General features: G+C 37.9%; 1 protein-coding gene across 1 annotated transcript; it reads left to right on the forward strand.

The window, feature by feature from the left end:
• Positions 1-863: 863 nt before the first annotated feature.
• On the forward strand, positions 864-12810 carry dgcr2 (DiGeorge syndrome critical region gene 2). Its single transcript, XM_053475834.1, has 11 exons — positions 864-1315; positions 2690-2722; positions 3311-3433; positions 4311-4397; positions 4627-4825; positions 5071-5147; positions 6192-6374; positions 6525-6728; positions 8229-8381; positions 9604-9840; positions 9969-12810. Exons 1-11 carry the CDS (start codon positions 1219-1221, stop codon positions 10175-10177), a joined length of 1602 nt encoding a protein of 533 aa, XP_053331809.1. The 5' UTR covers positions 864-1218; the 3' UTR covers positions 10178-12810.
• The last annotated feature ends 895 nt before the right edge of the window (positions 12811-13705 follow it).

Here is a 13705-nt window from a genome sequence, read left to right on the forward strand (position 1 = left end):
GCACTATAAACAAAATCCAGACAGTGTCAACTGTTGTGAAGATAAACCCTTATGGGTTTGTGTTGCTAGCGTGTCCTAAATGGTTGCTAGAGGGCGGGGCTTGTTAGCATCATGATAAATGCAAAAGCCCGTTTGTTGCCTGAGTTAAATGTGCCCAAAACCATGTCTCTACGACAGTGCGATCCACAGTTAGGTTCCCTTTCAAAACTCTTGCTTGGGCAATTTCCTGCTCACCCCTTAGAAAAGCCATGTCAAGCACCTCATTTACGAATGAGACTCACGATATGCCAAGTTTTTCGTAGGTTTACGACAAACGCTACCAGAGTGGTCATGTACCAAATTCCCCATTATATGTCAATGGGGAAAATTTGGGCACTTGTTTTGCCCCGGTGGTAAAACATATCAGAACATACACCTTGAGGGGTATGTTCTGACACAGCTTGCAAGCCTCTTTAAAATGTGGTAAATTTAAGATTTCTATTAAATTCTAGCTCTGCACTAGAATCCATCAATATCTATCTATGTTAAGTCTGTGGGATTTTTTGGGAAGTTTATTATTCATAATAATAATAAGAAGAATTGGTGAGGAAATTTGTACTTAGATTGTGTACTTATGATACGTTTTTTATAACTGAACATTAAAGTCTAATTAAATAAATGAACTAGTTTGGGGTATTATTGTTATTATTATCATCATCATCATCCATTCATTTAAAGCGACACAGTACTGTGCGCTGATTGGTTGAGCAATACAGCGGAACCCGCCCTCTGCCTCAACTTTAAGATGATTGGATGTTATGTGGGATCTAGTTTTAGTTCTTGTTTCTGATTGGCTGAGCGCGTGGCAGGGATTGTTGTGATGGAGCTCTGCCCTGTCTGTGGAGACAGAGTGCGGCCATTTTGTTCTAGTTCGGCTGTAAATTTGTAAATAAGGCGAACACTCATAAACTCTGGCATTATGTAATATTAATTTATCTTTATAATACTCGTGATTGCACTCGGAGTCGGACCCGTGAGTGAGTAAGTGAGTGAGTGAGTGAGTAAGTAAGTAAGTAAGTGAGTGAGTGAGTGAGTGAGTAAGTAAGTGTGTGTGTTTGTTATGGAGGAGCGTGCAGAGTCGTGCTGGGAGTAACGTTAACGTTAGACGTGTCCTGACAGAGCTCATTTTCAGAGTCGCGGTTATGAATGGCGGATAAACAACAACACTAATAATAATAAATGGTGGCGAAATCTGACCGCAGCTCTCCCCGCATCCTCCTCTTCCTCCTCCTCGCGCTCCTCGCTGTCCTGACGCTCACTGACCCGTCGCTCTCCGGTAAGCACGGCGCGCGCTCTGTGGGCTAGCATAACGGGGCTAGCTGCTTAGTTACTAGTGTTTGTGTTACACAATGCACTGCATTAACTACTCTGTTTAACACATAAGAGTTGTAAAGCTAACTAACAAATTAGCAATGTGCAAATATCTGTGTAATTATATATATATATATATATATATATATATATATATATATAAACCTCACGTAGCTCGCGAGCTAAATGCTAAAGCGGCCTTGTCCTGTTTTAACTCATTACATTTATAATCAATAAACACTGTGATTTTATTAACAGCATAGATATTAGGGGCTGTATCTGATTGTAAAAAGTCAGAGAGAGAGCTGTCAATAGTGCTGAAACAAACGATATCGGCACTTCCGGTATGATAACCGGGCACCATAGCAACCGAAATCACGATATCAGGGTTTTCTTACTTGCGTATTTTTGATTTTTTTTTTTCATCTGGGTTTTCTAATTGTTTGCTTGTTTTTGGATGATCAATTTTGACCAGAAGACTGAAATCATTTATTTTTTAAATAAGTTTTTCAATGTTCTTTTAGTTAAAGTTTAGTTATATACACTGCCAGTAAGAGGTTCTTTATATACGGACCTGTGTGTGTGTGTGTATAGGAACCGTACACACAATCATTCACACTAGTTTCACATTACAGGAACTAAGCTGGGAGTTATTGTCAATTCTCCTCTCATGTGATCTCGCTCTGTACATTTTGGGCCATTATAGGAGTTCCTGGGAAGCCAGCGCTTTAGACTGCAATCCGATCATGCCTGAGTAAACATTTTACGTTGGTTGTATCCAATCACTAGTGAACCATTAGGATAAGTGTATTAGTGTAGCAGGGGATTATATAAAGAAATAAAGGATGAGAGTTTTCGCTCTCATTGCTGTTTTCTGTTATTCTGCACAATCAAAAGTTCTAGTTTGACCTGAATGCCCCTGATGTGTTTGTATATACTGACTGGTACTGTATAAATTCAATTCAATTTTATTTGTATAGCGCTTTTAACTGTTGTCATTGTCGCAAAGCAGCTTTACACAATCAAAATGAATTATGGAAGTTTGTATGCAATCCGAATGCGTGTTTATGTATATATTTAAAAGGACGTCGTTTGACCCTATAATGGAGTGATTTATTTATCCTTTTGACTTTATTTTTTCTTCAGGAACAGACAGAGCCTGTATTTCTGCTTTATTGTTTATCTGTTAATTTCATGAGGATATTAGAAAGGTTATAACCCCATGTTTTTTTAGAGGAAGCGTAAAAGATCATATTGGGAATACAGGAGTGCTATAGACAGAGGGGAACTGTTTCATCTGCTTTGGTTTTTAATCTGTGTGTCTTTTTTTTCTCTGTAGGGCCGCGATTAGCACTGGCCACACCGATCTCTGGTGAGTCCTTACTAATTGTACGTAATGTGTATTTTATGTAGGAAGTTCCCTGGTCAGACCCTCAGGTAGACTAAAGTGCTATACACATTAAAACTTTATAACCAATTAAAAGAGTTTGATCACTATTTGCAATCAAATGCAGCCACTTATGTAGTGTTAACACACGTGATCAGAGCTATCAGGAATGTATTAATGTTGACACCAGATGGCAAAACCAATCAGACGAAGGATTATAAGGTAATGTAGTCTGGAAATGTCATGTAATGGGGTTTAAAGTCACAATTTGTCATTAATTAAAAGCTCTTGGATGGTGTCCACTCATTCAGATTCATTTTAAAATGTAGAGGAGTCTGCAACAGACAAACATAAAATTGCTTAGCACCTCTCAGTATCTGGTTAGGTTTTTTTTAACTCTAGCATCAGGCTTTAAAAAAAAAAAAAAAAAAAAAAAAAAAAAATATATATATATATATATATATATATATATATATATATATATATATATATATTATTATTATTTCTTTACTAGCATCACTGCCTGAAATAAATTGAGACTGTAGGATTTTATGTGTGTGTTTGTGTGAACAGAGCCGCGTTGCGCTCAAGACCAGTTCGCATGTCTCAGTGGGAGGATGCAATGTATTCCCCTGGACTGGAGGTGTGATGGTTGGACTGCCTGCGAGGACAAGAGCGACGAGATAGACTGTCCTCGTACGTCCACTCATACATACCAATTGTCAAAGTATAAAATAAGCGTCCTATATAGATGGTCTGTTGTTTAGCATTATGGTAGTAAATGGTACGCTCACTTTGGAAGGCTTGATTCAAATAATATAAATATTTTTAAGTACTTCTGCACAAAGTTAGGGTTAAGGCTTGATTGTAAGGCAAAAGTTTTTTTTGTGCAAACTTTGTAGTACATGTTTATTTTATAACTTTATTATTACATCAGTACAGAAAACATTTCTGATTTCCAAGCATTAGTATTCCATAACATTCTTGTTTTGTAGAATGTTGAGTAAAATATAGCAATTTCTTTATGCACAAATTGTACCTGAGGCTATATTTTAAGCAAATGATTGATTATCGACTTTTTTATAACTGTTTACTGTTTTTAAGGTATAAACATTTATTTGAAGACATCCTTGCTCTACAGGAGTTGTTTACATGTGCCTAAGATTTTTGCACAGTATATACTGCATAATAATAATAATAATAATAATAATAATACAGGCTTAGGTAGTGATTTCACAAACTAGGTCCCAGCTCTTGACATCTGCTTATGTGGTTTTTTAAATGATGACATGGTAGCTACAAACATACAGTGAAAAAACACGTATGCTTGTATTTGAAGATGAAGATATATAAGGAGTATATCATTTAAAATTCTTAGGAGTCATTGTTTGGCAATAAAAATTGGCAAGACAATTTTTTTAATTGTCTGGTATTTATAGAAATTCCGAAATATAATTGTGGATTATGATAAAATAAAAAAGATCTACATGTTAATTGTAGTATGTATATTAAACATCCTTCATGATTTTGGATAAAACTGTAATTCATCCTTTTTTTATATTTTTCCCCATAGCAATGAGGGAGGAGCGATATCGCTATGGAAGCGGCTTCGATCAGATGGAGGACGTAATGGGCGTGGCTCAGCCTGTGCGCTTTAACAGTACGTCTTTCCTAGACATGAACCGATAATCAGACTAAAGACTAGTAAGCCTGGTGATTGTATGATGTTTATGGTTAACATATGCGTTCTTGGACATGGGTATACTGTACGTTTGTAGCTCAAGGGGAGGAATGTGTAATTTAAGCAGCCTCAGTGCTTAAAAAGTAATGTTTGGGGGAAAAAAAATGGTTTAATAAAAAAAAAAACTTGTTTTACAACGTGTGTGTAGAAAAATGCCCGAGTGGATGGCACCACTATGAAAAGACGTCCAGCTGTTACAAGGTGTATGAGCGAGGGGAGAATTACTGGCAGGCTGGGGAAACGTGTCAGAGAGTAAACGGCTCGCTCGCCACCTTTAGCACCAACGAAGAGCTGCAGTTCATCCTCAAGATCGACCAGAGAGTGTGTGAGCGCAGAGACCAGTGCAGGTCAGTATTTTCCGTGCACTTTGTATGCAAGTATATGCAAAAGTTAATATTATGCCGGCTTTCACATGTTAATAACGTTGTTATTATTACCATTGATTTATATAAGCATTAAATGTTACATAAGCATTGTGTTGGACCCTCACCCTCTCAGATCATGTGCCAAGAGAGACTAAGATAACGGTCTCACTCACATGTTTGTTTTATGTTTAAAGGCTGCACTTTTATTCTGTTTATTTGTTTTACAGTTTCTGGGTGGGTTATCAGTATGTCATTACCAATCAGAGTCGAACGTTTGAGGGCCGCTGGGAGGTGGCCTATAAAGGTCAGTAAACACATTATCTCCTTGTATTAAGTCAGATTTAATTTGATCCGGTGGGGAAATTTATAAAAACTAAACTTAAACTTAATGATTATGATCCTGTGAAAATATGACATTATCAGCTTACAATAGATCTTTAAAGTAATATACAATGCCTGGCCAAAAAAAAGTTGCTATTTAAGAAAGGTCAAATTATTGGGCTGCATCAAGCAAGTAAAGTATAAACCATAGCTCTGTTAAATAGTGAAAGTAAGACACACACAATGTGATGAGAACTAACAGGATTGGGACTAAACTGCTGTGTCTGTCTATAATAAAAACACTAGTTAGTCAGACTAATTGGAAGAAAAGGCTTCAGTTTGTTAGGGAGCACAAAGATTAGACTTTGGAGCAATGGAAGAAGGTCATGTGATCTGATGAGTCCAGACTGACCCTATTCCAGTGTGACAGGTGCGTCAGGGTAAGAAGGGAAGCGCATGAAGCGATCATGCATAGTGGCCACTGTACAAGCCTCTGAAGTCATGTTGATCAAGTCTAGGCCACAACGTTATGTGGCAAAAAGTCAGCTGATGACCTGAATGTACTGAATGACCAAGTTATCACATCTATAGAGTTTATTTTTTTTACTCCATGAAGGCACAGGCATTTTCCAGGACTCAGATTTTGAAAGAGTGCTTCTGGGAGGATGAGGAATTATTTTCACACACACACTGGCCCCCACATTGTGTGCCATAATCAAATCTAAAGGCAACTGAATGACAACATCTTAGAGTGTGCGATAAAAAACAAACAAAAGAAATTGTCCAGGCTGTGTATTTTCTCCTGCATTTTATTATTTTTTCAAAAAGGGTATTTTTTTTATTTATTATTATTATTTACTAAGAAGTGTTGGTACTGAGACTGATTCTGACATTGCTGTTCAAGAGAGGATTGTGTGGGAGTGTTACGTATTACACTGTATACTCTGCCCACTCTGAGTGATGTGGTTTCAGCTGTGAATGTTCTAATGTTGCCAATTATGTTGTGTGTGTGTGTGTGTGTGTGTAGGCTCTGTTCAGGTGTTTCTTCCCCCTGAGGGATTATGGAGTGTGTCGGAGGTGAGCGTGAAGCAGGACAGTGTGTACTGCGCGCAACTGCAGCGGTTTCACAACAGGAATATGAACGAGCGCGGCTTACACAGCTGGCACACAGAGAACTGCTACAAGTCTTTCCCTTTTCTCTGCAAAAGACGTATGCAAATACACACACACACACACACACACAAAGTGTCTTTTTGTGATGAGGTTTAAACACACTTGTTTGTCTCAGGTGATTGTGTGTATTATGTAGTGGATTTTATATAAAATATATGTATTTTTGTGTGTGTGTGTGTGTGTTTAGGACAGACTTGTGTGGATATCCGGGATAATGTTGTGAGTGAGGGTTTGTACTTCACCCCAAAGGGGGACGACCCATGTCTAAGCTGCACATGTCACGACGGTGAGGCAGAGATGTGTGTGGCGGCACTGTGTGAGAGGCCGCAGGGTTGTACACACTTCACAAAGGATCCTAAAGAGTGCTGCAAGTTCACCTGCCTCGACCCGGGTAACTAAACACACACACACACACACACACACAAACAATGGTGGTTTCACTGATACAATATTATCATATCATTATGTATCACGATTCGATATTACAGTTTTTCCAATTTTGCTACAGTTTTAAAACCTTAAACCTTAAAGAAGTTGTCATAACTTAAAAGTTGTATACCTTATCTTTATTCAACAGCTTCACAGCTGAATAAGAAAATCAATAATAAACTGTAGTCCGTTTCTTATAACATTTAGTTTTCTCACTTAAAAACCAAGCGCATCATTTTTAAACAGTACAAACTAACGTTTTCTCTTGCCATTCGTCATAATTATTATTTCTAAACAAACTTAGCAAATAATTTAGTCCTATCACTCTGGATCCCAGTCGTGGAATAGTTTAGAGTGCATCACCTGTAGGATTAAAAGTAAAAACAGTTATGTTTTACCGCCTCAAAGGCCTCCAAAGTCCTAAATGCACGTTCACCAACTGCAAGTACAGCGCAGAAAGCTTTCGTAAGTGCATGCAGCTTTTATCGCATGTTTTAAGACTAATTCGCGCACGTGGTGTTTTAAGACTGATGTAAGCGTGCTTACAGAATATCCAAGGCTGATCCGTCAGGGCTCATCATCAATTAATTCCGGTCACCGGTGCATCTCTATTATAAATGTAATTAATCATTTATAAAACTATTTTGCAGTTAGTGTAGTGACACATGAATCATCACACAAAAGAATCGCGATTCAAAATGTAATAATTTTTCCCCTCCATCTTTAATGAGTAGTAATGTGTGATTGGAAGCAGTTGCTTTTATGTTTTTTGTCAGTACACAGTTTGCAAACAGTTCAAGCTAGATCAATGCCAGCTAGAGGTTGTGATTAAATAGTATTAATGTTTTGTTTTTTTTGACTGTCTTGTTTTCATGTTGACTGTTTCACATGTATTCAATGTGTACTTTGTAACTAAAATTTAATGTTAAAATAGGTGTGCCCGTGACTTCGTTCGCATGGAATTTAATTTTACACTCATACTCGTACATAAAAAATAAATAAATAAATAAAATACGATCTGTTGAATTTTGGAATAAACAAAAAAATTTTGTGTTACTGTGAAGTGTTCAGAAAGAGTTTGCATTTATTAAGTAGATTTCAATTGCACACTCATGTACAGCACCATTAATCGAATTTTCAAATGAACTAATGATTTTTTTATTTATTTTAAAACAATATTTTATATTTTAATTTTGAAGTACCATGTCTTTTCCTCCCGTGGAGCAATTGCGATGAAACGAACCCTATATGTTACCTCAAGCTCGGCCAAATACATTTGCGAAAATCTCATTAAAATTTGTTCTGTAGTTTTTATGTGATGCGCGCACAAACAGACATGGATAGAAATTCCAAAAACCACCTCAACAAGTTCTATTACTCATCATTCCTGTTTGATTTTATTATAATTTTCTAAATGTTACTATGCCAGCAATAACCTGACTGTTTGTTGTGTGTGTCTCAGATGGCAACAGTCTCTTCGACTCCATGGCAAGTGGCATGCGTCTAATCATCAGCTGTATCTCATCATTCCTGGTGTTGTCTTTGCTGCTGTTTATGGTACATCGCTTACGGCAGAGACGCAGGGAGCGCATTGAAACACTAATTGGAGGAAACTGTGAGTATTTAAATGCACACACATACTTTCTACAACGGCATTACACATTCAAGCCCATAGAGAAGTTTATAACCTATCACCAGACCACACCACAGCAACCACAGTCATCCGTGTGTTACTATACCCACATGACCTCTACCCACATGATTAATACTTTAAATATACTGCATGACCAAACATTGTGGACACCTGACCATCACACCTAAAAAGCTTTCCACTAGATTTTGAAGCTTTGCGTTATTCAGCATTAGTAAGAGCAGGCACCAATGAAGTGTGAAGAGGTTTGGGGCTCGAACATTCGAGTAAAAAATTGCTGCAGATACGAATGGACCGCGGTTCCCCTTCTGGTTTAATCACGGAAGTAGCTTATGTATATTGTACAAAACATTGACACTGCAGTGCACCAGATACCAATATTTACAATTATATACAATATTTTCAAAAAATATGTCCAGTATAGTGTGTGGGGGTGCAGGAGAAATTATTCGGCCTCACCAGTTTTAATGAATCAGTCTGGAAGCACGATGTTAGAAAATGGCTGTCCTGTAAAGTTGTCTCCATCAACAGACATGGTAAATAATCCTAATTTCTTAAAAAATCTTTAACAAAAACAACTGAGTTTTCAGTCTAATACAGAGTCCAAACAGTGTCTGTGATTTCTTTCGCGATTTAAAGGCGCAGAGACAACACTGTCATATTTCACATTTTCTTAAGCGCAATTACATTTTGGGGGGGAATGAGGGCAATTTTAGTCAAGTGGATTGGTATGCTTAACATTGTATATTTGTGTCCAAGGTCTACAAGACTCAATTTGTCTGACTTCAGAACAAATCTGACGCACAAACGTGTTTCAGGAACAGAACTCGTTTGCAAGTCGGGGACTACCTGTGTTTCTAAACCACTCAGAATGCAGATAGCTCCTTATAACTCCAGCGGGCTAAATAGTGTAATTTCCAGCATGTGGATGTAATGGGCAGGTGTTCATATACTTTTGGCCATCTCATGTAAATCCTTCATCGGACCACTTTATCATTTCTCCCCATTATTTGTTTTTTGTTCCATTTAGCTTAGTTTATATTGGAAAAATTTCATTATTGTGGTAACTTTTTGCCATTTTACCCTGGTAATGTTCTGTTGCACATGATTTAGTTGTTGTTTGCTTGTTTTTTCCCCCTCTTGTTTGTTGTTGTTTTTTCATTAATATTGATCCAATGTCTCTCAGTGCACCACTTTAACCTGGGTCGACGTGTTCCCGCCTTCGACTATGGCTCTGACATGTTTGGGACGGGTCTCACGCCCCTGCACCTGTCTGATGATGGAGAGGGTGGGGCTTTCCATTTCCAGGAGCCCCCACCTCCTTACGCGGCATATAAATACCCTGAGCTCCGCCCACCAGATGAGCCCCCGCCCCCTTACGAGGCTTCCATCAACCCAAATTCTCTTCTCTACATGGGACTTGGTAAATATCTGTGTGTGGTTGTTTAGGAATTGAGACACTGGGACTTGGATATACTAATAATTGTTACTTGTCACTGTTTTCTCTCTCTCTCTCTCTCTCTCTCTCTCTCTCTCTCTCTCTGTCTATAGGACTGGATACTACACAGGACAATGGAGGAGGTGGAACGCTGTGCAGAACCCCTCTTCAGGCTCCGCCCCCTCCTCTTGAGGAGAGGACAGAATCTATTGACAGCAGCACAATGTTGGTGACCCCGGACACACCCACAGAGACCGATGACCTCGACCTTAGCTCCAGCCTTGAATCCACGAACACCACCTCACTCAGTACGGTGGTTTGATGAGATTGGTGTTTTTTTTCTCTTGTGGGTAGGGATGAGTTTCTACAATGAACTGATTGACTGTTTGAGCTTCAAAAAAGTTGTTAAGTGTAAATACGGCTGCTCGTTTTTCTTCCTTCCTTCTTCTCCATAGACTGATAATGACAAGGGGGTGGAGCTTCAGCTGTCTTTTCGTCTTATGTTGTGAACATGTGTTGATGCTCCTGACCTTCCCTCTTCATGACAGGCACAGCTGACGCTTCAGAGGTCTGTCCTGCACATGGATGGGTTTCAAGTTGTTAGATCCTGACTGACCCATGACAATTTCGCCTAGAACGTTTTTCCCTCCCTCATCTTGTCGTTTATAAGAGCCTTGTCCCCTTAAAGGGCTGTGTCCGTAATGCTGCATTCACATGGTGGTGTTGAACAAACCATTGCTTTAATGTCTCATCGCAGAACTGGTGTATACATTGATGGTACATAACCCATGGCAGCATGCAGCCATGTAAATGTTGCCATGGTAACAGTGTCTAGTTTTGCTAGTCAGCACACAGCTAACACGACAGGCTTTTTATTTTTGTTGTAGATTTTTAGGTGTGCTTACGAGCCATTAGGCATGGGTGCTTTGTTTTAGTCGTAGTACCATATGATGATTTATTTTCTCTGCAATATTTCGTTTTAAGCTGAAGCTCTGCACAGTGTCTGGATTTGCTTTAAAAAATCTCCTGTAAAAACAATTTATGACATTTTCTAAATGTTAAATTCGTGAACCGAAGTAAGGGAAATGTATTTTTTTAATCGGTAGGGAGGTGTCATCCGTATAACGATTGTATGTTTTTTCCTTTAAAATAATCATAGAATTTCATTCTTGATAAACTGATAAAAATGCATGCTTTTCTTCCCCCAGCACATTTAAAATGATGTCATTACATTACATTTACATTTAGGCATTTGGCAGACGCTCTTATCCAGAGCGACTTATCATTACTGTCTGGTCAGTTAAGTTACAGATTAGGAAAGTTCAGATCATTTTTTTTCAGATATTTCTGTTTATGCAGATAGCTTTTTTTCTAGAGGGAAGGAGGCTTTGTGCAGGAGCCTTTATAAGAGACAGACATGTTGAGGGATAAGGAAGCATGGTGTTTATAGAGAATTTACAGGGGAAGCTCCGACTCTGCAGTCTGGCAGTCAGTTTCTAGACTGAACACTGAGTGTGTGTTTGTTTGTGTGTGTGTGTGTGTGTGTGTGTGTAGCCGCACACGTTTAGCCAGAGGCTGCTAAGTAAGTGTCAGGCCAGTTTGAGACAGGAAACTGATGGAAAACAGATGGATATTTAGACACTGAACCTGGGTATACAAAAAGTCTTTTGAAATGGATTTACATAAAAAAAACAAATCTACCAACTGCTTTAAAAAATGCAATAAGGATAAGCAGGTTAGAAATGAGTGTTACAAAATTAGGAAAATATGTTTTTTGAACATCTTTCATTATATTTTAAATTAAAAATAAATGATGGAAATGTACTCAGTGCAGAAAGCCCAAAGGAGTAGGCCTTACCAGGGCTGAACTGCAGCATTTTATTATCTGCTCCTGTCTGAAATAGGTCAGGGCACATAGAAACGAATCATTCACTACTGTATCATTGCTGTTTGTCTGTGTGCATGAGGAGGAGGGGACAGAGAGAGAGGGAGAGATACTTTGGTCTCAGTTCCATTTGGTAATTAATTCAGCATTTGATCACAATTTTAGCGTTCTTGATAACACTGTGGAGTGATATGTTGTATGATAAATTACTGAGGTGTGCCTCAGAATGGTCATGGGTTTTAAAATCTTTAATTTTGTTTAAGAATGTTTCTGGATTTGGAAGACACTGTATTTAACCAGCGCATTTTAATCATTGACCCTCTGGTTGATTGGCACAGACAATCCTCAGTGAAACTGCAGGTTTCTAGTTTCCTCTTGATCATGTAATGAGCAGCGTGTGTGCTTCGATATCAAGCATCTCCTTAAAGGTTAATATGATTTCTGCGTTTGTCGTCGCCGCTCTGCATGTTTTTCCCCGCGGCTCGAGGAATTTTACCAAGGAGACGCTAATAAGTCAAGTGTTTTGTGTAATATACTACAAATGGTACATTTTAATGTTTAATTTCACGTTTTTAATGTAATTTCCTGTTTAGGTTCTGTTGCAGGGTTATGTGTTGTCCTCTGATGTTGATGTATAGTTCATCATCATCAGGCGCCAAATAAACTTCACTGAAGAATAAGACAAAAAATGTGTACAGTGATTCATTATTTTTTTTATAAAGATACTTGTGAATGATTGACTGAAAATAATGACAAGGTATATTTGTTAGTGAAATAAAACTTTAGAGTTTGTATGGGTTATACTGGTTTGCTATATTCCAGTAAAATGAAGGATGACTTTTGCAAAATCAAAATCATGTAAATAAAAAAATATTTAATTTTTTTATTATTTTTTTTTTATTTGAAGAAATGGAAAGCAGAAGTTATAGTTGGATTACAGCCATTGTTTGGGCTTTTGTTTTATTCTAAACATGTTTGGGCCTCAGTCTATTATATTGGATCAAGTGTTAAAATGGCTAATGTTTGCATATTGTACAGATTATTAAAGGTCTACTCCATGTGTATTATTATTATTATTATTTTTAGCTAATTTATTTATAATTTCAGGTTTCTATTATTGTTATTATTAATAATAATATTTTAGCTAATTTATTTATGATTTGTCATAAATATCTTATTCATTCCTGGTCACATAATTTACAAAAAGCTCTACAGTTAATTCATTCATTCATCTTCTATAACACTTATCCTGTGTACAGGATCCCTGAAGCCTATCCCAGGAAACTTCCATCATAGGACACACACACACACACACTAATTCACACACTTTGGGCAATTTGGGAACACCTAAAATTAGTTTCGGCTGCTCCTGTCAAGGGCTAACCACAGCGGACCATCCGATCCGCACACATCTTGGCACGGGTTTTACGCCGGATGCCCGTCCTGACACAACCCTCCCATTTTTGACTAGGAAGATCCTCGGCACCTCAAATCAAAAACTTGATAGACTTAACCCTTGTCTTCGGACTGTGGGAGGAAACTAGCGTACCTGGAGGGAACCTGGCATGCATGGAGAGAACATGGATGCTCCATGCCCACAGAACCCTCGACTCTGGGGGTGCGAGATGACAGTGCGTTTGCTGTAGACGTTTATCATTAGTATTATTTTAGCAAATGTATTTAGGATATGTTCGGTCATGATAAATATGAAAATGATCCCTGACAAATCACGTGATTAGGGATAACTATAATTATTATTTTTATTGTAAATTTTAGTTGGATTTTTAATAAAAAAAAAACAGGGATGATTTTAATATTTATGACAAATCTTAAATAAATACTGTGTTTATGGTGTAAAATTATAATAAATCAGTGATTCTTTGACACACACACACACACACACACCTGTATTCACTACTCAGGTCTCTCAGTCTCTCTCTCACACACACACAAACACACACACAC

The sequence above is a fragment of the Clarias gariepinus genome, chromosome 17 (genome assembly GCF_024256425.1).
Source record: "Clarias gariepinus isolate MV-2021 ecotype Netherlands chromosome 17, CGAR_prim_01v2, whole genome shotgun sequence".
NCBI classification, from domain to species: domain Eukaryota; kingdom Metazoa; phylum Chordata; class Actinopteri; order Siluriformes; family Clariidae; genus Clarias; species Clarias gariepinus.